At 38.6% G+C, this 25,712-nt stretch overlaps 2 protein-coding genes across 2 annotated transcripts; both read right to left on the reverse strand.

Annotated features, from left to right (window-relative positions):
• Positions 1–8,209: 8,209 nt before the first annotated feature.
• On the reverse strand, positions 8,210–9,079 carry LOC145800709 (uncharacterized). The gene has a single exon (XM_082890454.1). It carries the CDS (start codon positions 9,077–9,079, stop codon positions 8,210–8,212), a length of 870 nt encoding a protein of 289 aa, XP_082746580.1.
• A 462-nt stretch (positions 9,080–9,541) lies between these two features.
• Positions 9,542–10,465, reverse strand: LOC145789764 (uncharacterized). Its single transcript, XM_082867120.1, has 2 exons — positions 10,221–10,465; positions 9,542–10,133 (listed from the first exon to the last, which is right to left on the reverse strand). The coding sequence occupies exons 1-2, from the start codon at positions 10,461–10,463 to the stop codon at positions 9,543–9,545; spliced, it is 834 nt and encodes a 277-aa protein (XP_082723246.1). The 5' UTR covers positions 10,464–10,465; the 3' UTR covers position 9,542.
• Between the last annotated feature and the right edge of the window lie 15,247 nt (positions 10,466–25,712).

Consider the following 25,712-nt stretch of genomic DNA (forward strand, 5'->3'; position numbering starts at 1 on the left):
GTGGATACAATAATCTGGGGGGCCAAAAATAAAATAAGGGGCCGGCTGTCTTGTCGGAGTCATTGTGGGGATTTTGTAGCATCTCGAGCGCAGGAAGTATGGACAAACAAAAGATTTGAACAGATATAGCAGATATGCATCGAGGAATGGAGCAATGGAGTGTATAAAAATGACATAGATCAGAAGCAAAGATACGAAATCATCAAGTGTTTGAGAGAAAAATTTGTTTTAGCTCATTTTGTAATCATGTCATTCCTTACCTTGTCTATCAATGAGTCGGACCTGCATGAGGTGCCTGTAATGCAGGCAAATGAGAGAGTACCAGTGACGCAGGCACATGCTATGCCTGTAAATGAGGGTTCTAGTGGTATTGGCAATCGAAATGATTTCGATGCTATTAATCACACTATGGCTCTTAGTACACAGGCCATGACTGCAGTTTCCAATATGGCGCGACGATTACAAGCAAGAGTACAAGAAAATCAGCAATGGAGAGATGAGGTGTGCTTGTTAAAACAACAAGTAGTGAATATGTGTAAGGAGAAGAAAGAGCTAAAAAGAAAAAATGCACAGTTGGAGAATGCAGTGCAGTATTATGCAACGGTGATAATGCCAAGACTCACAGAAATCGAAAATAGAGAGAGGCATGTAACAGAGGCTCATGAAAAATTGTTGAGAGAAGTGAAAAAGAAAAAATCTGTGAAACCTTCTGAAAATTTACCTGTAATCGAGTAATATTTCCTTTTTCTGAAATAAAATTGTGAGCATTTCTTCCTTTATTTATTTATTATTATGATTATTATTATTATTATTATTTTTTTTTTTTAAATTTTGACTTTGCACAAAAAAAATTGTTTGTTGGTGCAGATAAGGAGTATGGCAGATAAGAAAAAAAATGTATATATGTACTCTCCCTAAAATTATGCACAGAATATACACATGCCTTTTTTTTTTTTTTATATATATATATATTTTTATAATGATTGTTAATCTCAAAATAGGAGTCTCCCCCTGAGTTAATGCACTAGAAATTTCATAAAATTGAAGAAATAAATTACCAATCTATGACACCAAAGGCCCTTAAGATCTGGCCATAAACAACTACACCAAGTGCACTAGCAAAAAAGGAGAAAATAAAAATAAAAACAAATACTTCAATCAAGGTAGAAGCAACCAATATTAAATCCAAGAGAATTTGGAGCACATATAACAAGTAAAAAAATACAACACAGTGCAACAAAAATTTTAACATGTTGATCGGTGATAACCTTGATGAACTGAAGAAATTGAGACGATTGGGTAGATCGGTGACGAATTTTTGTAGATCGGCAATGGATCTTGATGGATCAGTCACGAATCTTGATGGATCGGTGATGGAACTTGATGAATCGGTGAAGATGGTGATGCAGATTTCGGGTGGAGAAGTGATGGAGTTTGGAAGATTAGTGAGGGATTTGGATGGATGGTGATAGTGATGAAAGTGATCGATGATTTTGTGGATGGTGGAGTTGGTTGTAGGCTATGGTGAGGGTGGAGATGGAGTCGGCTAAGGGTAGAGGAAGAAGGGGAGAGCGAGACAGCAAGAGAAGGAGAAAAAGAGAGAGTAAGGGAGAGAGTGGGTGAGAGATAGAGACGGAACGGAAGAGAGAGAGAGAAAAATTATATATATAAATATATGTATTTTATTATGGTTATTATTTTTTATAATAATAATTATTATTACAATATTTATTTTATTTAATTATTAAAAAATTATTTTTTAATATAAACATTATATTGGAGTATTCATCATACCAAGTTCTGTTCTAATATAACAAAATTGTTCTTCATTTAGAGGCTTGGTAAATATGTCAGCTAATTGACAATTTGTAGGCACAAATTCGAGTTCAATGTCACATTTGAGTACATGATCTCTCAGAAAATGATGCCTTATTTCAATGTGTTTAGTGCGTGAGTGCTGAATAGGATTTTTTGAAAGGTTAATGGCACTTGTGTTGTCACATTTTATAGGAATATGATCATAGTGAAGTCCAAAATCTTGAAGTTGTTGTTTCATCCAAAGCAATTGTGCACAACACCCAGCGGCGGCAATGTATTCTGCTTCAGCAGTTGACAAAGCCACTGAGTTTTGTTTTTTGCAAAACCAAGAGGTGAGTGAGTGTCCAAGAAAATGACAAGTGCCACTAGTGCTTTTTCGGTCAAGTCTACATCCCGCAAAGTCGGCATCTGAGTAACCAAAAAGTTCAAAGGTGGTTCCCTTAGGATACCATAATCCCAAATTTTGAGTGCCGGCAAGATATCTGAAAATGCGTTTGACTGCGGTAATGTGTGACTCTTTCGGTGCGGATTGAAAACGTGCACACATACAAACACTAAACATTATGTCGGGCCTACTTGCAGTAAGATAAAGTAAAGAACCAATCATACCTCGATATTTCTTTTCATCTACGGGTTTACCTTGCTCATCTTTGTCGATTTTTATCGATGTGCTCATTGGAGTTGCTGCAGGCTTTGATGATTCCATTTCAAACCTTTTGAGTAGATCTTTGATATATTTCGTTTGATTTAAATGGATTCCATCATTAGTTTGTTTAATTTGTAGACCAAGGAAGTAATTTAATTCCCCCATCATACTCATTTTAAACTCACCCTGCATGTCTTTAGCAAACTCTTTGCACAAATTTTCATTAGTAGCACCAAAAATGATATCATCAACATAAATTTGAACGATTAGCATATCTTCCTTTTTGATTTTTATAAAAAGTGTTGTATCAATTTTTCCTCTACAAAAACCTTTGTCAAGTAGAAAATTACTCAATCTTTCATACCATGCTCTAGGAGCTTGTTTCAAGCCATATAAGGCTTTTGAAAGTTTGAAAACATGATCCGGGTACTTATGATTTTCAAAACCGGGAGGTTGTTCAACATAGACTTCCTCCAAAATGTACCCATTTAAAAAAGCACTTTTAACATCCATTTGATATAATTTAAAATCTTTAAAACACGCAAAAGCAAGTAACATTCTAATAGCTTCAAGTCTAGCAACTGGTGCAAAAGTTTCATCAAAATCAATTCCCTCTTCTTGATTATAGCCTTGAGATACTAATCTAGCTTTATTTCTAGTAACAACTCCAGATTCGTCCATTTTATTTCGAAAAACCCATTTTGTACCAATAACGGGATGATCCTTAGGTCGAGGGGTCAAAAACCAAACTTCATTTCTTTCAAATTGATTTAATTCTTCTTGCATTGCTAAAATCCAGTTTTCATCATTTTCAGCTTCTAAAAATGATTTTGGTTCAATTTGTGAAACAAATGCCAAGTTACCACAAATATTTCTAACAGAGGAACGGGTTTTTATACCTTCCGCCGCATCACCTATGATGAGGTCTTTGGGGTGGCCATGAGCATACTTCCATTCTTTTGGTAGATTTGAGTCATTTTCTGGAAGAGCATATATTTCTTGAAGTTTCTCCATTGTCATTTCTTCGTCATGTTCGCGTAATGGATTTTCTTCATTTTCCTTTTTATAAATGCTCTCCATGCTTGGTTGATTTTCTACAATATCATTACTTAAAAGATTCTTGGAAATAATATCGTTAGATTCATCAAAAACAACATGCACAGATTCTTCAACAAGTAGAGTTCTTTTATTAAATACTCTATAGGCTTTACTAGACATAGAATAACCAAGAAATATAGCTTCATCTGATTTAGCATCAAATTTTCCTAAATTATCTTTATTGTTATTTAATACAAAGCATTTACAACCAAAAGCACGCAAGTGACTAATATTAGGTTTTCTACCTTTCCAAAGTTCGTAAGGAGTTTTCTTAAGAATAGGTCTAATCATGGCACGGTTTATAACATAGCATGCAGTGTTTACAGCTTCCGCCCAAAAATATTTAGGCAAATTATTTTCACAAAGCATAGTACGAGCCATTTCTTCAAGAGTTCTATTTTTTCTTTCAACCACACCGTTTTGTTGAGGAGTCCTAGGGGCTGAGAAATTATGATCTATTCCTAAGTCATCACAAAACTTAATAAAATCATCATTTTCAAATTCTCTACCATGGTCACTTCTAATACTACAAATATTAAGATTTTTCTCATTTTGAATTCTTTTACAAAGTTTTGAGAAATTATAAAAAGTTTCATTTTTGTGTGCTAAAAATAATACCCATGTATATCTAGTGTAATCATCAACACAAACAAGGGCATAAGATTTTCCTCCTAAACTTAATGTTCTAGATGGTCCGAATAGATCAATATGCAAGAGTTGAAGCGGTCTAGTAGTTGAAACGATATTTTTGGATTTAAAAGAAATTCTAGTTTGTTTTCCAAATTGACATGCATCACAAAGTTTATCTTTTTCAAAAACAATTTTTGGTAAACCTATGACTAACTCATTTTTTGAAAGTTTGGAAATTAAATCAAAATGAGCATGTCCTAATCTTCTATGCCAAAGCCAACCATTATCATTTATAGCAGATAAACATTTAATGTTAAAATGAGAAGATAAATCATGTAAATCAAACACATATACATTCTCATGTCTATAACCTACAAATAAAGTTTTGTTTTCTAAGGTATTTTCAATAGTCCAATGAGTTTTCTCAAAAATAACTCTATAACCTTTATCACATAATTGACTAATACTAAGCAAGTTATGTTTTAAACCTTCAACAAATAAAACATTTTCAATAATAGGAGAGGGATTTTTACCAATACTTCCTACACCAATGATTTTACCCTTGCTATTGTCGCCAAAAGTCACATATCCGCCATCCTTTGGTTGGAGTGTGGCGAACATAGCTTTATTTCCAGTCATGTGCCTCGAACATGCACTGTCGAGATACCATCTATCGTTACTGGATTTTGTCTTGAAACATACCTACAAAAATTTGATTTCTCTATTGGTACCCATTTTTTCTTGGGTCCATAAAAGTTAGAATTTGACACCCTTGAGATATCCTTAGGAACCCACATCTTTTTTATTTTAGCAAAAGGATTTCTTTTAATAGGACATGAAGGTGAAATATGACCTTTTGTTCCACAAAAATGACATGTGAGATGAGAGTGATAAGAAGATGCATATACAAAACCATTTTTGGCAGTTTTTACTTTTGAAAAAGGTTTATATCCAATTCCGGCTCTACCAAAAGTACGGTTTTGATTTTTAAGAATTTTATCTAAAGTCTCTCTACCTTGAGTGAACTTTGAAAGAGTAGTTTTCAAGTCTTCAATATTTTCTTTCAAAATAATTTGCTCATTTTTTAAAGACTCGTTTTCTTTTTGTAATACAACTAAATGTTTTTCAGAAATTGAAGACTCTTTTTGAGTTAAAATCTCATTTTCCTTTTTCATTTTCATGGCTTCATTTTCTAAAGCATTTATCTTGGAAGTCAATGATTCATTTTCTTTTGATAAACTTGAAATTACTTTCTTTTGACAATTATTTTTCAAACTAAGTTTCTTAAATTCTGCATGTAATTCATCAAAAGCTAATTGTAATTCATCAAATGTATAGGATTCGTCATTTACCTCATTTTCATTTCCAAGTGCCATTAAACATAGGTTAGCAACCTCGTTTTTGCAAACTTCGGTTTCTGTGTCGCTTTCATCACTATCTTCTCCCCATGCTGCAATCATAGCTTTCTTTTTGTCCTTCTTGAATTTTTTCTTAAGTTCTGGACATTCTGATTTGTATTGTCCAGGTTTGTTGCATTCATAGCAGGTTACTTCTGATTTTTTGTGATTTTCTCCTCTTTGAAAATCCCTGTTGTTGAAGTCTTTTCTGAAAAAATTTCGTACACCTTGTTTCTTTCTCACAAACCTTTGGAACTTTCTAGTGATGAATGCCATTTCCTCATCCTCATCTGAATCATCTTCCTTATCCTCTTGATGTTTCGAGGTGGATTTGAAAGCTATTCCTTTCTTCTTGTTGTTGTCCTCCTCTTCCTTTCCTTCTTGCATTATGAGCTCATGAGTTAAGAGAGATCCCATTAACTCCATTAACTCATCTAGACTTAGCTTTGATAAATCCTTGGCTTCGGTAATGGCAATGACTTTTGTCTCCCAACTTTTTGGTAATGACCTAAGCACTTTTCTTACAATTTCAGCATTAGTATATATTTTGCCAAGAGAAGTTAAACCATTAATAATATCAGTAAAACGAGTAAACATTTGAGGAATAGTTTCATCAGGCTTCATTTTAAAAAGTTCATAATTATGGACTAGCAAACTGACTCTAGATTCTTTAACTTGTTCGGTTCCCTCATGAGTCACTATAAGCTTGTCCCAAATTTCTTTAGCGGTTTTACATGTGGAAATTCTATTGAACTCGTTGGCATCTAAAGCACAGTACAACATGTTTGTAGCTTTGACATTAATTTGGGCCATTCTAGTATCTGATTCATCCCACTCATCTTCAGGTTTTGGTACCCTAAGTCCATCTATGGTTTTGGTAGGAATTTTTGGACCATTACAAATAATTTTCCAACATTCATAATCATTAGATTGAATATGTATGGTCATCCTAGTTTTCCAATAGCTAAAATTTGTGCCGCTAAACAGAGGTGGCCTATTAGATGCTTGTCCCTCGGGTAAGGAATAACTAGGGGTTGCCATGATCTACTCTGAGACGGTTAAGTCACAAAAACTAGAGTCTAGGCTCTGATACCAATTGTTATCCCAGTTAGGCAACCCAAGAGGGGGGGTGAATTGGGTTATTAAAAATTTCACAATATTAAATATAACACAATATTCAGAATTTGAATAAATAAAAACAAACAGAATAATAATTATCAATATAAAAGTAGAAGAGATAGAGAGAGAAAATCAAACACTGCGATTTATAGTGGTTCGGCACGCCAGGCCTACGTCCACTCCCCAAGGAACCTCCTTGAGAATTTCTTTACTATCAATTGAATAAATACACCACCAAGCTTGTGGATTTGGCACAGGACTTACTCTTATCTATTGAGCCTCACTCAACAATAAATGCCTTACCCTTACAAAATCTCTCACAAAAATAAGGAATAAGAATAAGTGGTAATTGAACCCACTTTTACAATAATTCTCTCACAAAGAGTAGATATGAAAGTGTAAGAACAAAAACTAGACTTAGATCTGAAAGTGAAAGAGCAGAATACTCAGAATTTTGGAGCTCACAGAAATATTTTCTCTTCAAGTTCTTGATTTTTTCTCCACATCCAACACCTCTATTTATACACAAAAATATACCCGTTGGACACTCCTTGCTGACGTCATGGCTTACATAAGCACGCTCCTGACGTCATGGCTTACATAAGCACGCTCCTGATGTCATCGCTTACATAAGCAGGCTCTTGATGTCATTGCTTACATAAGCACACTCCTTAAATTTAAATAGTCAGCAAATGATAAGAATTAAAAAGATAAAAATAAGATTGATTTTTTCTTCTTGTTTTTTTTCAAATATGGAGCCACCGTTTTTGTAGACAATTTAATACAAAGTTCACAACTTTCAAACAAACAAATAATTTTCTCCATCTAGTTTATAATATATATATATATATATATACATATATACATAACTCCATCTTGATATAATTAATGTAGTGTAAAAAATTTAATAGCGCACGTGATGTATTCTGCATATAATGTTATATAAGTTCTGATCAAAATTTTGCATACAGAAAAATCTCTATAAATAATATTTATGATGGATCTGAAAATATATGTCCTCTTTAAAATATTGTATATGTTGTAAAGATTTTAAACTAAATATATTTTACCACTCCATATTAATTTTGTCAAAATAAGACAACCCATAAATATCAAATTTGTCAACCAATCAATCATTTTTGTCAAAATAATATAATTAATCAATTTGTCAAAAGATGAATAGTAATTAACCCTATTTTTCAAAAAGTGAATAGTAAAGTTTTTTGAAAATATTTAAAATAATCATTTTTGTCAAAATAATATAATTAATCGATTTGTCAAAAGATGAATAGTAATTAACCCTATTTTTCAAAAAGTGAATAGTAAAGTTTTTGAAAATATTTAAAATAATATTTAACATATATATTTTAAAAAGATAATATTATTTTATTTAAATAATATTTAACAAATATATATATATTTTAAAAAGATAATAATTTGTGTCAAATAATATGTATATTAACTAATATATTTTAGACATCATCAAAATTAAATAATATGATTAACATATACCATCAGCGAGATAATATCCCATTGTATAGTCATTTCCATTGATTGAGTAATCAACTTGGGGAGCACGCCCTTCAGTAAGGAGAGAAAATACAGAAGAACGTTCTAACACATTGATGTCGTTATGAGATCCCGCTAATCCAAAAAATGCATGCCATATCCATAGATCATAGGAAGCCACCGCTTCTAAAATAATAGTTGGTTCATGGATATGACCACAATACATACCTTTCCATGCAGTAGGACAATTCTTCCACTTCCAATGCATACAATCAATGCTCCCCAACATTCCAGGAAACCCGCGATTTTTTCCCACCTCTAGTAATTTAGCAATGTCATCTTTGTTTGGTGCCCTCAAGTACACATCTGAAAAAATTGCAACCACTGCCTGAACAAACCTTTGTAGACTTTCTATTGCAGTGCTTTCTCCAATCCTCACATAATCATCTACAGAATCGGCCGCTACTCCATAAGCGAGCATCCTCATAGCCGCTGTCATCTTTTGAAGGGAAGACAGACCAAGAACTCCAATAGCATCTTTCTTCTGGACAAAATAAGGATCATATGCTTCCACCATAGATAAAATACGAAGAAAGAGATATCGACTCATCCGAAGCCTCCTCCTAAATAAATTGGGCGGATATATAGGCGTTTCAGAGAAGTAATCTTGATAAAGTCTCTTGTGGCCTTGAATTCGATTACGATAAATAACTGTATGACCTTGAATAGAACCACGACGTAATCCCAATTGCCTCTCATTATTTAGCCGCTCTTCTTCTAAAGCAGCTATTGCAAATATCTCCAATTCATTATCAGAATCAGAGTCATCAATAATCATCTTCATTACACTATTGCGAGCCATGGAAATTAAAAGAAGAATGAAGCTGAGTAATAAGCAACTGAAAATAAATATTAGGTTGTGTTTTGCTTCTTAAGCTTTGCAAGTTTCTGCCTAACAACTTCAATTTTCTGCAAAGTCAAATTTATAAAACATATCAAACAACTTCCAAAATCAAAACACCAGCAACTTACATAATCTGTATTTAATTGATCAACAAATAGGAATGTCCTGTAAATAAGAAGCAATCCAATCCAACATACAATAAGAATTATATTTAGCCATGGAGTACTTCAGCAAGCATTCAACGAGAATTCCACTCAGTAATTAAATTACTACTACTTCAACCATTCAACAATAGGTAGTTCCAAAAAATTTTTAACATATAATAAATAATTCCAACATAAACTGCATAAAAAACATAGTTCTGCCTACAATGGAGAATCAAATCCAACAATAAATAAAGTGAAAAACATAGTTCCAACAACTAAATCTTTTTTTGGAGAATTTCCATTTGGCGGCGATGAAGGTATTCTGCTTGCAATGAAGGCAGACCACTTGTATCTATTGACATTATTCGCTCTTCCTCCTTCAATTGTTCCATTCGTATCTTTTCTTTCTCATTATCAACCTTTTCTTGTTCCGTTTGTGTCCTCTTTTTCTCATTATCAATCTTTTCTTGCTCTTGAAGATACGACCTTTCATACATCTCTATTTTCTTGTCATTCATTTTCTTTCTATCTTCCTTTAAATCCTCTAATAATATTAAAATAGGTGACCCTCCTTCATTTCCACGGTCTTTATTCTTTCGTTTATTCAAACGTTCCTTTTCAGCTTTCCTACCCGGTGGTCTTTCCAAGTCTACATTGTCATTATGTGAAACATCATGGTCCTCTAAATTGATTGAATCCGGTGCACTAGGAGAACAAACGCCGGGAGTTGCCACTTTTTTTGGTTTTTGTTTCTTCATGCTATATTCCTCTCGCCATTTTGGTTGATCTCTTAACTCATGCCAACAATGTTCAAATGGAAATGACGATTTGTACAACTCTTTGTATAATTTCTTCGCATCAAGAATCTGAATAATAGATAAAAGAACACTAATTATCATGAGATTAGACAATTCCAATGATAATAAGTATAAAAAACTCAATGGCATTAATACCTTATCTTTGTCAGTCTTTCCACTTTGATTCAACCTTTGGATTTGGGCGAAGCACCCACTGAACTTATTTGTGGCAAGTTGAATTGCTGACCAACGATTCATTAAAGAAGTTTGACTACGATTAGATGAAAAAGTTTTGTACTGGTGGAAATACTCCCACACTCTTAGCCAATAAGCCTTTGATTTTTGTTCATTCCCTTGCACTGGATCTAAGCTAATGTTAAGCCACGCCGATATGAGCATACTGTCTTCTTCTGTAGTGAAGTGGCCACCTCGTTGTGGTTTCTTGGTGGTTTCTATTTGAGGACAGATTGGGGAAGACTGATCCCCTTGGTCAAGAGGTTCATCCATAAATTCATAATCAGTCCCATCATTCATCAAGTTGGTGAAATATGCATCATTTTGTTGCTGACTCATCTATAGACAAGGTAAAGAAAATTATGGCAACATATATTGGGTTGGAGAAATAACTAAGATTCCCAATTGGGAGCAAATTAATTAATAATTGGAGATCATGTATATAGCGACCCCGGTATTTTCTCATTTGATTATTGTATCCGGACTCAGGTTCCGTAGATTCTGTCACTGTATAATTGTTGTTGTTGTCCTTTATTTTTTTCTCATTTGGAATTAGAGGATGTGTTGGGCAGGTTTGTTTCAGGTTGGTTGGGTTTAGAAACCAAGTGTTGCTGTCCAGGATTTTGGTTCTTCGCTCGAGCGAGGAGTTGGTCGCTCGAGCGGGAGATGGCGTCCAGTTTTGACCTGTAGCTCTGCATTCTTGGCTCGAGCGAGATTTTCTTCGCTCGAGCGAGTTAGTTTGTTCTTCGCTCGAGCGATGGTTCCTTCGCTCGAGCGTGAGTCTGTTTACAGACCTGAGGATTTGAGTTCTTCGCTCGATCGAGTTTTCCTTCGCTCGAGCGAGCTTTTGGGTTGTTGGCTCGAGCAAGGTTTCCTTGGCTCGAGCGTATCTTTTCTGTGTCTGGTCGCTCGAGCGACAAAGGCTTCGCTCGAGCGAGCCTGTCCAGTATATATATACAGCAGCGGGTTTTGATCAGTCCTTTTCATCTTCTTTTTGATTCCAAACCCTAGGTCCGACTTCTCTCTCTCCCTACTCACCTTCTCTCTTAGATTTGATCCACTTAGGGAGTGTTTCTACCCTAGATCCTTCATTAAAAAGATAGAGTGAGTCGAGGGCTTCCATTTAATCTGAACATTTGGCAATTTGGAGCACTTTGGTATTTGGGCACTCATCTTTGTCTTCACCATTTGTGTTGTTTTCTTCGAGGTAGGGATTTCCTACTCCATTTTATAGGTTTTGTTCTAAGTTTTGGTATTTTGATATGTTGGGGATACTTTGGTAAATTTTGGGAAAAACCCTAGTTGTATTATTGAATTAATTTGTATAAGTAATTCATGGAATTGGGAAAAGATGGTTAAATTCATGGAATTGGGGAATTCATTGATTAAATAGCGTAATTGAGTAATTGGAATCATTTGTCTATTGAATTGTTGACATAGTTATTTTCAGTTTAGAAATAACTGTTTTGGGCTATCGGTGGAGGATAGTCGTGATTGTTGTAGACATTGCAAGTGGATTAGGAATAACTGAAACTAATCACATTGGTTAAGTCATTAATTTTGACTATGGCATTGATACAGAAAATACGTGTATTGATTGAGCATTGCATTTGCATACATTGTTTTGTGTGTGGGAGGAGATAGGGGATGTACTCCACGGTTTAGGGGAAGATAGGGGATGGACCTCTAAACCGGATTTTGTTTGGGAGGAGATAGGGGATGGACTCCATTAGCATCACTTTTATGTGTGCTTATTTATATAGAAGTGTTTTATTGATACAGCACTAAAATGTGTATCAATCTGGAAGTATGAAGTGTTTTAATTGAGCTTGAGTCTCATTTGTTTGTTGATATTGGAAGGATGTGAATATGATATATGTGATTCACTGTTGTAAGTTTGGCCAGGTTTTGAGCCATGTTGATAAAATTGGAAAGTAAAACGTATCTTAGACAATAGTGTCATAAGACTGTAAAATGAAGTAATTGATTATTTTGGTTAACCATCTGTTGAATGCTATTGCTTTATTCATTGCTTATATGTGGTTTAGTATATTTCTACTGGGCTGTGGCTCACCCTTTATGGGAACATCATTTTCAGGTTCAGGTGATAAACTACCTCCAAGGACTTAGCTTGGGAGGGTTTGGCTTTTGGTTTGAAGAAGACTACCTTTAGTTAATTGTTTTTATTTATTAGTACATGTAAACATTCAAGCCTAGGGCTTTTCTTGTTTTGAGTTAGAACTCATATTTTTGTATCCAAGTGTTGGCTTGGAAAGATGTAAGCCTGTAAGGCATTTTATTCAATGTTACATGTAATGCTTTATTTAGTAATACTCTGATGAATGAATTAATAAATTGTCTTCTTTAAATAATGCATGTCAATGATATATATAATGGGTTATTTTTTGAGGGCGTTACAACTTGGTATCAGAGCGTACCGGGTTTGAATACTTTGGGTACGTGGGACGTGATTAGCATCACATTGGGTTCGTCTCGTTTGATAGAGACTTAGTGTAATGTTATATGCTTATGTGATAACATGTTTATGTGATTATGTGGGTATGGAATGTAGTTTCTAGGATGTTGATTGGACCCTTGAGTTTCTAGTAGTCTTGTTGGAAAGGCACTTGATCACTGCTGCTTCCAACCGGAACTATAGTAATGCATTGGGACTATCATTATTCGGGAATGAAATTCGTAGGTGCTTATGTGATTATGTGCTTACGTGGAATGTATTATTGTTGTCCATTGCATTAGGACGCGAGTGTTTAGCTTCGGCACATTTATTAATGTGCTAATGTCTCTGTTTCCTTTATTAGGATGTCAGGACGAGGACGAGGACGCGGTAGGCGTGGTAGGCCGGGTAGGCAGGAGGTGCCTGTGCCAGAGGAGATTCCGGCAGTTCAGGAGGGAATTGGCCAGGCTAATGTGGCCGAGCCAGTAGGCCAGCAGGCTATGGGCGCTTTAGCTCGAGAGATAGCAGGAGCATTCAGGGAGTCAGTAGGCATTCTCAGAGCTGAGAATCAAGCTCAGGTTGTTGCTGCTGATGCAGGACCTTCCTTTCTGAAGAGGGAGTTCTTCCGGTCAAATCCGGATGAATTTGTGGGTGATCCTAAAGAGCCGCTTAAGGCGGATGAATGGCTCGAACAGACAACGAAGACGTTTGAGATGCTTGGCATCGAAGACGAGGGGTTGAAAGTGACCTTGGCATCCTTCCAGTTGAAGGGGGATGCAGGTCAGTGGTGGAAGTTTACTAAGGGGCGTATAGGAGGTACGTGGGAGGCTTTTGTGAATGCTTTCCAGGAGAAGTTCTTATCTCCAGCAGTCAGGGAGAAGCTGCGGGACCAGTTTTGTCAGCTTAAGCAGGCGAGTTCTTCAGCGGACGAATTTGAGGCTGCATTCACTAGTTTGTCCAGGTTTGCACCTGAGTTGGTGGCGTCTGAGGAACGCCGTTGTATTGAGTTTGAGAAGAAGTTGAGGCGTGGCCTCAAGCTGAGAGTTGGGGGAACTATGATTCGGGATTATGGGCGTATGGTTGATGCTGCAGCCCACATGGAAATCATGATGCAGGAGGAGGAGGAAGGGCAGAAGGGCTCCAAGAGGAGTCAGGATGGTCAGAATGATGGTAGGAGACAGAAGGGTTTTAATCCCCAGCAGTCTCAGGGTAGCTTTTCTAGATCGACCTTTCCTGTGCCGAGTGCTAGTTCGGGGAAAGGCAGTCAGGGAGACATTACCTGTTTCAAGTGTGGCCAGCTAGGCCACAAGTCTCCAGTTTGTCCTCAGAGGGGAGGTGTGCAGAGAGCAGCATCATCTTCAGCTCGATCTCAGAGCCAGAGTCAGGGTAGAGGCCAGCCACTCTCGTGTTATCAGTGTGGTCAGCCAGGGCATATGAAGAGGTATTGCCCGCAGTTGGGTGGCACACCTGGTGCATCGGGTTTGAGGCCGATTCAGGGTCAGCAGCCAGCTCAGTCAGGTCAGGCCTCAAGGGCCAATCAGGGGGCTTCATCGTCCCAGTCAGTGCAGCAATCTTATGCTCCTAGGGGTGAGCAGGTTGATCAAAGGTCGTCTGGGCGCGTGTATGCTGTTACCGCGCAGGATCTTGTGCCAGCACCATCAGTTGTGAGAGGTACCTTCTTGTTTTGCAACTCGGCTGCTAATGTTTTGATTGATACGGGTGCATCTCATTCCTTTGTGTCTGCTGCATTTGCATCTGTTTTGGAGTTGGAGTTAGCACAGTTAGCATCTCCTATTTGTGTAGTGTCACCTCTTGGGGGTGAATTGATCTTGAAACAAGGTGTTAGGGGTTGTGATATAGAGGTTGATTATCATAGAATCCCATTTTCCTTTGTAGTTATGCCTATGAGGGGTTTCGATGTTATTTTGGGTATGGACTGGTTATCGTCATACCGGGCAGTTATTGATTGCTACCGCCAGAGGGTCACTTGTTGTACCGTGAGCGGAGAGTATTTTCATTTTCTGGGGGACCGGGTTGGTGATGTGTTGCCACCGGGGTATGTTCCGCGAGGACGGAGTGAGCTTAGTGGTCTGCTTGCTAACCTTTCAATTAGTGAGGATGTTGAGACTCAGATTGTGTTGCCAAGGGTTGTTTGTGAGTACTCGGACGTCTTTCCCGAGGATCTTGTTGGTTTGCCACCGCATCGGGAGATTGAGTTCTCTATTGACCTGGTGCCCGGCACGGCACGGCACCGATTTCTATGGCACCTTATCGTTTTGCCCCAGCCGAGTTAGTTGAGTTGAAGATTCAGCTCCAGGAGTTACTAGACAAGGGTTTTATACGTCCTAGTGTTTCGCCGTGGGGAGCACCGGCCCTCTTTGTTAAAAAGAAAGGTGGTGCTTTGAGACTGTGTATAGATTACCGAAAATTGAATCGGGCTACGGTTAAGAATAAGTACCCTATGCCTCGTATAGATGATCTGTTTGACCAGTTGAAGGGTTCTCGTTGTTTCTCTAAGATAGACTTGAGATCAGGTTACCACCAGTTGAGGGTCAGAGAGGAGGATATTCCGAAGACGGCATTCCGTACGCGGTATGGCCATTATGAGTTTCTGGTGATGCCATTTGGACTCACCAATGCACCGGCAGTCTTTATGGACTTGATGAACCGGATCTTCCGGGAATTCTTGGATCGGTTTGTAGTCGTTTTTGTGGACGACATCCTTATCTATTCGCCTTCTGAGGAGGAGCACGCGGCACACTTGAGGGTGGTGCTTGAGTTACTTAGAGCCCATAGGCTGTATGCCAAGTTTGGGAAGTGTGAATTCTGGCTGAGAGAAGTCAAATTCTTAGGCCATGTGGTATCCGGTGAAGGAGTGTCTGTTGATACATCCAAGGTAGAGGCAGTGCAGGATTGGGCACAGCCTAAGAGTGTATTTGAGATCCGCAGTTTTCTGGAATTAGCTGGGTATTACCGTCGGTTTGTGAAAGATTTCTCTAGGTTAGCATCACCGTTGACTAGACTGACTCGGAAGGGAGTCAAATTTGTATGGAGTGAGACTTGTGAAAAGTCGTTTCAGGAATTGAAAGTTAGACTGACCACCGCTCCAGTATTGATTATTCCAGAGAGAGGGTTGGGTTATGTAGTCTATTGTGACGCCTCACGAGAGGGTCTGGGTTGTGTGTTGATGCAAGAAGGAAAAGTAGTTGCCTATGGCTCACGTCAGTTGAAAATTCACGAGCAAAATTACCCTACGCATGATCTAGAGTTAGCAGCTGTGATATTTGCCTTGAAGATTTGGAGGCATTATCTTTATGGTGAGAAATTTGAGGTATTCTCGGATCATAAGAGTCTGAAATATTTGTTTACACAGAAAGATTTGAACTTTAGGCAGAGGAGGTGGATGAAGTTCATAGAGGATTATGACTTTGAGTTGCATTATCATCCGGGAAAGGCCAATGTGGTGGCCGATGCCCTTAGCAGAAAACCTGTTGGTGTCATAGCTAGTATAGCCATCCGAGAATGGGAGATGTTGGGTGCACTTGGGGAGTTTGATTTACTTCTGGGCGAATCCGTTGAGGCTGCGGCCTTGTTTTCTGTTGTTGCACGGCCTACACTTGTGACTCGAGTGTTAGAGGCTCAGAGAGGTGACCTTGAAGTAGAATCTCTCCGTGAGAAGATTTCCGGTGGGAAGGTTGAGAAGGGTTTGACGGTGTATCCCGACCTGAGTGTGAGATACCGAGACCGTCTGTTTGTGCCAGAGTCTTGTCGAGAAGAGGTACTCCGAGATTTTCATCATTCACGCCTTGCGGTGCATCCGGGAGGCACTAAGATGTATCGGGATTTGGGTCGCCAGTTTTGGTGGCAGGGTATGAAGAGAGATGTAGCAGCTTTCGTATCTAAGTGCCTTACTTGCCAGCAAGTGAAGGCCGAGCATCAGAGGCCAGCGGGTTTGTTGCAACCCTTGCCTATTGCCGAGTGGAAGTGGGAGCATGTCACTATGGACTTCGTTGTAGGTCTTCCGAGGACTCAGCGGGGTAGTGATGCTATTTGGGTGGTTGTAGACCGGTTGACTAAGTCGGCGCATTTTATTCCTATGCGCGTGAGAGATACGGTAGATCATCTTGCCGACTTGTATATTCGGGACATAGTGAGGTTGCACGGGGTCCCAGTGACGATCGTCTCAGATAGAGATCCTCGTTTTACTGCCAGGTTGTGGCAGAGTTTGCAGAGTGCCTTAGGCACTAAGTTGACCTTTAGCACGGCTTATCATCCTCAGACTGACGGACAGTCCGAGCGTACTATTCAGATACTTGAGGATATGCTTCGAGGTTGTGTACTAGACTTTAGTGGGTCATGGGAGAGGCACTTGCCGTTGGTGGAGTTTGCCTACAACAACAGTTTCCAGTCTAGTATCGGTATGGCACCTTTTGAGGCCTTGTATGGCTGACCGTGTAGATCTCTTGTGTGTTGGGCCGAGGTGGGTGATGCACCTCTGTTGGGTCCAGAGTTGGTGAGGGAAACAACGGAGAAAGTTGAGCTTATCTGTAAGAGGCTTGTTACAGCACAGAGTCGTCAGAAATCGTATGCCGACCGTAGGAGGAGACCTTTGGTGTTTGAGGTGGGTGATCATGTCTTTCTGAAGATATCACCTAGTCGGGGTTTGATGAGGTTTGGGAAGAGTGGGAAGTTGTCCCCTCGGTTCATTGGTCCGTTTGAGATCCTTGAGAGGATTGGCGAGGCTGCTTATCATTTAGCTTTGCCGCCACAGTTGTCCGGAGTACATGACGTGTTTCATGTGAGTATGCTTCGGAAGTATGAGCCGGACCCATCACATGTGTTGGATTGGACCGATTTAGTGGTTGATGAGGATGTTTCGTATGAGGAGAGACCGGTTCGGGTCTTGGATAGGCGGGATCAAGTTTTGCGAGGCAAGACCATCCCTTTGGTAAAAGTTTTGTGGAGACATCATGGAGTGGAGGAAGCCACTTGGGAGCGTGAATTGGAAGTCCGCGAAAAATACCCGGACATGTTTATTCATTTGTAATCTTGTATTTAGATTTTGTAATATTGTTGAACTTAAGAGCTTTACATATGTCTTAAGTTGTAAAACGTTGAGTATGTTTTGGTAAATGGGTGTATGTTGAAACTTGCTTCATTATAGAAGTTTAGTATAGCAGTGCATATGTTGATTACATCGCTGAGTGTGTTATATATATCATGCAATTGAATTCGATATGGGAATTGCTAACATTGGAAGGAAAAATGCACAATAGTAATGCAGGTTGAGATATATGTTGTTTTTATATATATTGTGAGATGCCTCTTGATAAAGAGATGAAGTGACCAGTATTGGGTCAAGTTGTTTATTATTGTTTTATAATATCTTTGGGAATTGAGAAAAAAAAACCTGTTTTCAAAAAAAAATTTATGCTTAATTTCGGGGACGAAATTCTTTGAAGGGGGGGAGGTTATAGCGACCCCGGTATTTTCTCATTTGATTATTGTATCCGGACTCAGGTTCCGTAGATTCTGTCACTGTATAATTGTTGTTGTTGTCGTTTATTTTTTTCTCATTTGGAATTATAGGATGTGTTGGGCAGGTTTGTTTCAGGTTGGTTGGGTTTAGAAACCAAGTGTTGCTGTCCAGGATTTTGGTTCTTCGCTCGAGCGAGGAGTTGGTCGCTCGAGCGAGAGATGGCGTCCAGTTTTGACCTGTAGCTCTGCATTCTTGGCTCGAGCGAGATTTTCTTCGCTCGAGCGAGTTAGTTTGTTCTTCGCTCGAGCGATGGTTCCTTCGCTCGAGCGTGAGTCTGTTTACAGACCTGAGGATTTGAGTTCTTCGCTCGATCGAGTTTTCCTTCGCTCGAGCGAGCTTTTGGGTTGTTGGCTCGAGCAAGGTTTCCTTGGCTCGAGCGTATCTTTTCTGTGTCTGGTCGCTCGAGCGACAAAGGCTTCGCTCGAGCGAGCCTGTCCAGTATATATATACAGCAGCGGGTTTTGATCAGTCCTTTTCATCTTCTTTTTGATTCCAAACCCTAGGTCCGACTTCTCTCTCTCCCTACTCACCTTCTCTCTTAGATTTGATCCACTTAGGGAGTGTTTCTACCCTAGATCCTTCATTAAAAAGATAGAGTGAGTCGAGGGCTTCCATTTAATCTGAACATTTGGCAATTTGGAGCACTTTGGTATTTGGGCACTCATCTTTGTCTTCACCATTTGTGTTGTTTTCTTCGAGGTAGGGATTTCCTACTCCATTTTATAGGTTTTGTTCTAAGTTTTGGTATTTTGATATGTTGGGGATACTTTGGTAAATTTTGGGAAAAACCCTAGTTGTATTATTGAATTAATTTGTATAAGTAATTCATGGAATTGGGAAAAGATGGTTAAATTCATGGAATTGGGGAATTCATTGATTAAATAGCGTAATTGAGTAATTGGAATCATTTGTCTATTGAATTGTTGACATAGTTATTTTCAGTTTAGAAATAACTGTTTTGGGCTATCGGTGGAGGATAGTCGTGATTGTTGTAGACATTGCATGTGGATTAGGAATAACTGAAACTAATCACATTGGTTAAGTCATTAATTTTGACTATGGCATTGATACAGAAAATACGTGTATTGATTGAGCATTGCATTTGCATACATTGTTTTGTGTGTGGGAGGAGATAGGGGATGTACTCCACGGTTTAGGGGAAGATAGGGGAAGGACCTCTAAACCGGATTTTGTTTGGGAGGAGATAGGGGATGGACTCCATTAGCATCACTTTTATGTGTGCTTATTTATATAGAAGTGTTTTATTGATACAGCACTAAAATGTGTATCAATCTGGAAGTATGAAGTGTTTGAATTGAGCTTGAGTCTCATTTGTTTGTTGATATTGGAAGGATGTGAATATGATATATGTGATTCACTGTTGTAAGTTTGGCCAGGTTTTGAGCCATGTTGATAAAATTGGAAAGTAAAACATATCTTAGACAATAGTGTCATAAGACTGTAAAATGAAGTAATTGATTATTTTGGTTAACCATCTGTTGAATGCTATTGCTTTATTCATTGCTTATATGTGGTTTAGTATATTTCTACTGGGCTGTGGCTCACCCTTTATGGGAACATCATTTTCAGGTTCAGGTGATAAACTACCTCCAAGGACTTAGCTTGGGAGGGTTTGGCTTTTGGTTTGAAGAAGACTACCTTTAGTTAATTGTTTTTATTTATTAGTACATGTAAACATTCAAGCCTAGGGCTTTTCTTGTTTTGAGTTAGAACTCATATTTTTGTATCCAAGTGTTGGCTTGGAAAGATGTAAGCCTGTAAGGCATTTTATTCAATGTTACATGTAATGCTTTATTTAGTAATACTCTGATGAATGAATTAATAAATTGTCTTCTTTAAATAATGCATGTCAATGATATATATAATGGGTTATTTTTTGAGGGCGTTACAATGTAAATTAAAACACTAGTTGTTTTGTTGAAAATGATTCAATGATAATTTTAGATAAATAAATGGAGATCGTGTAAATTCAATGAAAAAGAATTCAATGATAGTTGCAACCAAGTCTCTATCATTGATAGACAACTTAGGTATTGGAATATTATTTGAGTTAAGAAGTTTAAGATTCATTTTTTTTTCTTGTGCTTGGCATTTCTTTTATTTAATTCTATTTTGGTTACTTTTTTCTTGTTAGACATTCGGCATAAGAATGAAGGCAATACAAATTTGATATCTAAGATTGGCTATCCCTATAAGAGACTGTCTCTCAGAATCGGAGACTAATAAAGCAGAAGCAAAGAAAACAAAAACAATTTAGTAGTATGAAAGTATGAAACAAGGGAGATGAATGAGTTCAAGTTGCTATATTGATATTATTAAAGAATTGCATGAAGTGCATAAGAAAACTCTCTATACTAATATTATACAAATATTAGTTGGAGTAGTTATGTTCTAAACATATACAGAAAGAAAGGGTCGACTGTCGAGTACCTGACAATCACTCATCACCAATAAACAATATAATTATGTCAATTTTGAATAAGATTCTAACCATAACTAGGCATGCTGAATGCAAAATCAGGAAAAGGTATAAGCTAAAGCTAAATAAGATAGCTATTAAAGAATTCTATCCTAATACAGAACTTAACACTGCATCTTTTAATCCAAATTTAGTAGATTCCAAAAACTCTCAAAGTTATCACACTTCATATAAGAATAATTTATTTGACTAAGAAACAATTATTTGGAAAATGATGTGTGGATATCATTTTTCATTTTTTACTAGGTACATTGAGTTGGATAAAGGATCATATTTAGCTTATGAAATGAGAATTAATGGGTAAGGAATAACAATTTTTTAAAACTAATATACACTCCATGCTTATTCCCACATTTTTTGGGATCTTCAATGTAGTTCAGTTCAACATGTGAAGTTTTTAAAGAACATGTGGAGTTTTTAAAGAACTATCCATGTCTCTTCCCCAGTTTCATTCCCATTCCCAAACTCTTTTTCCACTTTATATTCATAATTTGAGCTAGTCATAATTGGGAGTAAATTAATGTCCAAGTTGAAAAGACATCTGCCCTAAGAGGATAGTTGGAGCACCTCTTTAGGAGAGGTCAAGGATTCAAGTCAATTAAAAAAAATAACAAATATATAATGTTTTGATACCATCCAAGTTGATTTCTGGTCCTGTTGGACCCATCAATGCATGTCGCACACAATCTTGGTTAGCAGCACTCTTGTTGGCACATCTTGAGTTGTTACTTGTCTCATGTATTTGCTTGCTGGGCACAAAGGCCTATGCTAAGCTACTTCTATGCTTTTTATAGACAGAATATATGCAACTATACTTGGAAAACTCGCTGTAACAGCGCCCGCGTGGGGCCTCGCGCTACAGTTCGGACTCTCGATTTGTGTCACGGTTCTTAATCTGAACCAAAGAGTCCAAATCTGGCAAATCGTTTGAGAAAACAGATTTTTTGAAAAGTAGTGCCAAACATGGACTGCTTTGCCAGAATACAGAGTCGCCACCTAAATATTTTAAAATGGGGGAATTTAGGAAACCCTGACTCGGTGCCGAAGGCCACATGTCCGTCATCACCGGAGTTGTCTCGGCTCGGGAGCTTGGGTACGATCGGGGAAGGTCAGCTATGAGCACCCCCTTTCGCCCGGTCCGAAGACCGGCCTCTACTAACCGTGATATCCGTTTTTGAAAGCTTTACGTGTTCTTATTCCATTTATTAGCCTAGAATTACTATGTTATGCGCACAGCAAACAAGTATAGACTAGATTGCCTAATTTGGAAATAAACATTGCATATCCGTTTGGTTTGAAAATGCTTTGGAATTTGCTACTCGCAAGTAGGCTAAAATACGGATTTCAACGAGTTTTTCCAACTCAAACAACCCAACCTTCACCCACAGGCATTCAAAACAGTTTAACACATAAGCATCTAGCCACATGTTAAGCATGCTGTTATGGTAACATTCACACTCATGCGATATGCTAAAGCGGAAATACTTACATAGTACTCCGTGCCAAAACAAAGAACTTGTTAGCAAACATGCATGATCCAAGTCCATGTGAAGTGCCTAATGCATCGCATACAAAATGTTACTAGGATAGGCTCGGCTATCCTAAACATGTCATGTGAAAATGCACAATTATCACGTATTCAGTTTGGGAATTGAAGGATTGATGCAATTAGCGTGATGTACCGAGCCTAATGCATGCAATACAAATGCATGGATGCACACATGCATAGCATAAGGTATGCTAAATTAAACGTGCCCTAATACTAACCATTAAAGCGGGTAAGTAAAAGGGAAGAAAGAAGTGAGGTTGGAAGACATACACACCATCCACACACGCTTATTACAGATTTACCCTCACTCGGAGGGACCGAATAAATATTACAAAATTAACTAACTACGCAAGCTAATTAATATTACAAATTAACTAATTTAATTAACAAATTAAATTAAATTAATTAAAGCAGGAAAGCGTCTCGGGAGACGCGCCACCATGCGCAAGCTGCCTCTGTTTTCCTTCCTTTCCTCCTCTGGAGGCTGTCAAAGCCTCAGGACTACATCCTTGGACAGAGGGGATCATCACCGGCTGAGTGAAACTTCCACCGGCAATGTGGTATGGCCATCGGCACAAAATAGGGTCTGTCGGCAGAGAAGAATGTGCCGGTCGGCACACTACACTGCCGGTCGGCAGAGTATTCCTGCAGAACCTGCAACTCACAGCAACAAAGGGCAAAACAAGGCATGGTAGCATATTTCAAGGCATGTATGCATCAACCATGTCTCTTATCATTGTGATGACTCAAAGGGACATGTGCCTCGGTTCTCGGACCACCAATCACGCATTTCCATGCATGATGGCCCAAAGAACCAAGTATGCAACTTTGGTTTCAAATGCAATGCACACCAATCAAACAAATTAGGCCCAATTCCTATCACCAATTCAAGGAACAAGGCATGCATGCAAAATGCAATGCAACCTAGGCACACAAGCTAGGAATGCAACATGGCATGGCAAAACACTTATGCAAGCATACAAGCATGCATATGGCAATGCAAATGGATGCGAAGATGGACTTAAACATGAATTAGGCGACTCTAAAATAGGCCTAAAACAGTAGCCAAAAGTGCTAAAGAGTGAGAGCTAAATGGCATGCACACACACATGCTCATAAGGACCAACACTTAAGCATGAATCAAACAACATTCAAGCACACTTGAAAGAAGGAAACATGGACAAATTAGCATGCAACATGAGCCTTAAAATCATGTTATAAAATGATGCCAAATCAAATTATAAACCAAGTCAAGCATGCAACAAAAAGTCCAAGTGTTCAAGGCAAGTTGATAAGGCATTGAACTACACTTATCATGACCAAACATGGCATGCATTAAACAACTAAAAATAGATTTTTAGCATGTTAAAACAAGGCCAAAGGACTCCTTAGATGGCATCTAAGTGGCCCAAATTCAAAGGCATGCAAAGGCACCAAAACATGGAACATTGCAAAACATGCTTTCAAAGCATTAAAGAGGCATGCGAGGCAATCAAACAAGCACGGAAATGGGACTGAAATGACATGTAGAATGATCCCAAATCACCAAAACAATGCAAAGATTGCATGCTACACATGCACATACTCAAGGCCAACAAGCCTAAATGCAAAGGAGCCATATAATGCATGCTAAAATCGACCCAAACGACTATGGATAGATCTAAAACATGGCAAAATAAGCATATAATCTTCACAAATGCAAACCTAAAACATGCTCCAACAAAGGCTAACAACCTAGATCATGTTAAGGCACAAACATGGCATTACAAGGCAACTATGCTAAACATGCATAAGGTTCCAAAACCAACTTTAAATCATGTTATATCATGGATATATAAGCATGAAAAACAAACCAAACATGCTCAACACACACTCAAGCATAGGCTTCCTTAGGAAGGCCAAAATGTGCCCTTTTCAAGGACAACAAGGAGAGGGGGTGGCCCTCTCCTTCTTGGGACTTCAAAGCATCATCTTTACCACTGAAATCCCTCAAGATTTCAGTGGTGAAGAGACCTCAAAACCAAAATCCCGGAGCTAGCACAAAATGGCTCAAAATGAGGCCTTTTGAGGCCTAAGGGTGGTCAACAACCCTCAAACAACAAAACACTCTTAATAAACAACAAAGAGGGCTTAAAAACAGAACTTTTTTATGTTATACAATAATCACAAAAACAGCTCTAAGACTAGTAGAAAATCAATGCAAAAATGGGGGAAAATGGACTAGTTTCTCACCCTTGTAGTCCTCTTCAACAAGGATGCTCCAATGGCCTCCTTTGGCTCCAAATCAACACCAAAACTTCAAAACACACTCCTTAGAACCTCAGCTCCAAGAGGAAGGTGAAACACTAGGTGTTTGTGTGCAATAGTAAGGCACAAAACACCTAGTGTGCAAAATGGGAGGGAAAGAGAGATAGATTGAGTATGTCTAACCCTAACCCTAAAAAAAACCAGAGCTCTCCTCTGTCTTTTTCTCTCTCAAAAATGTCTAAGCCTCTCTTTTCAAGCCTTAGAGAGAGCCCTCTCTATAAGCCTCTTGTAAAGCTTATTCAACAAGCTTTGCAAGAGGGAGATCCCTCCATACACGTGTATGGAGGGGAGAAAAAGTTATACAGCTGTCCTAAAATATCTGCAAAAGCAGATGAACAGCAATCGGCCGGCAAAAAATGCCATCTTGGCCAAACAAAGTGCCGACCGGCACAAAAAAGTGCTGACCGGCAACAAATAGTGCCGACCGGCAAACTATTTTGCCGGTGGCAGCAAAAACCAGCCGGTGGCATCTAGCCACTGCCGGTGATGGGTGGGGATGGTCTACAAGCCCTACCCTGCCCTTCCAAGGCAAAACACAAGTGTTTGGTGCAAAACCAGACACTAAACGGTCGAGTTCGGGGATCCTGAGGCAGGGCGCGCGAGCCGAGACCTCCAGGAACTCCAAATGAACACAAACATGGATAATCACCGAGTGTTCAAACGGTGACGTCCAAGTCTTGAGGACGGTCAAAAATGGGGTGTCTACAGTTGCCCCTCTTTGACAGAACTCGAAAGTCATAACAATGACGGGAGTGAATGTCAAAGCCCAGAGACGACCCATTTTTGACAAGGCCGAAGACTTAGACAAACATGCAATACAAATAAGATATGCGCCCGAAGGCAGGGGCAAAATGCAAGACAATGCACGGAGCCGAGCATAACTTATGATCATGCAAAGAAAGCTGTAATGAAGCAAACATGCGACAATTTTAAGCTAGCATACCAAACTACACTACAATGCAGAAAGGATGTAAGAGAATTATGGAATTCTCAATGCGTCTCACTCGGGAGATACAATACCTGTGCGGCTCGTCTGGTTGCACCAGCTTCAAATGAACCGTACA

Source organism: Camellia sinensis, chromosome 1, assembly GCF_055761805.1.
Source record: "Camellia sinensis isolate YWXY chromosome 1, ASM5576180v1, whole genome shotgun sequence".
Lineage (NCBI taxonomy): Eukaryota > Viridiplantae > Streptophyta > Magnoliopsida > Ericales > Theaceae > Camellia > Camellia sinensis.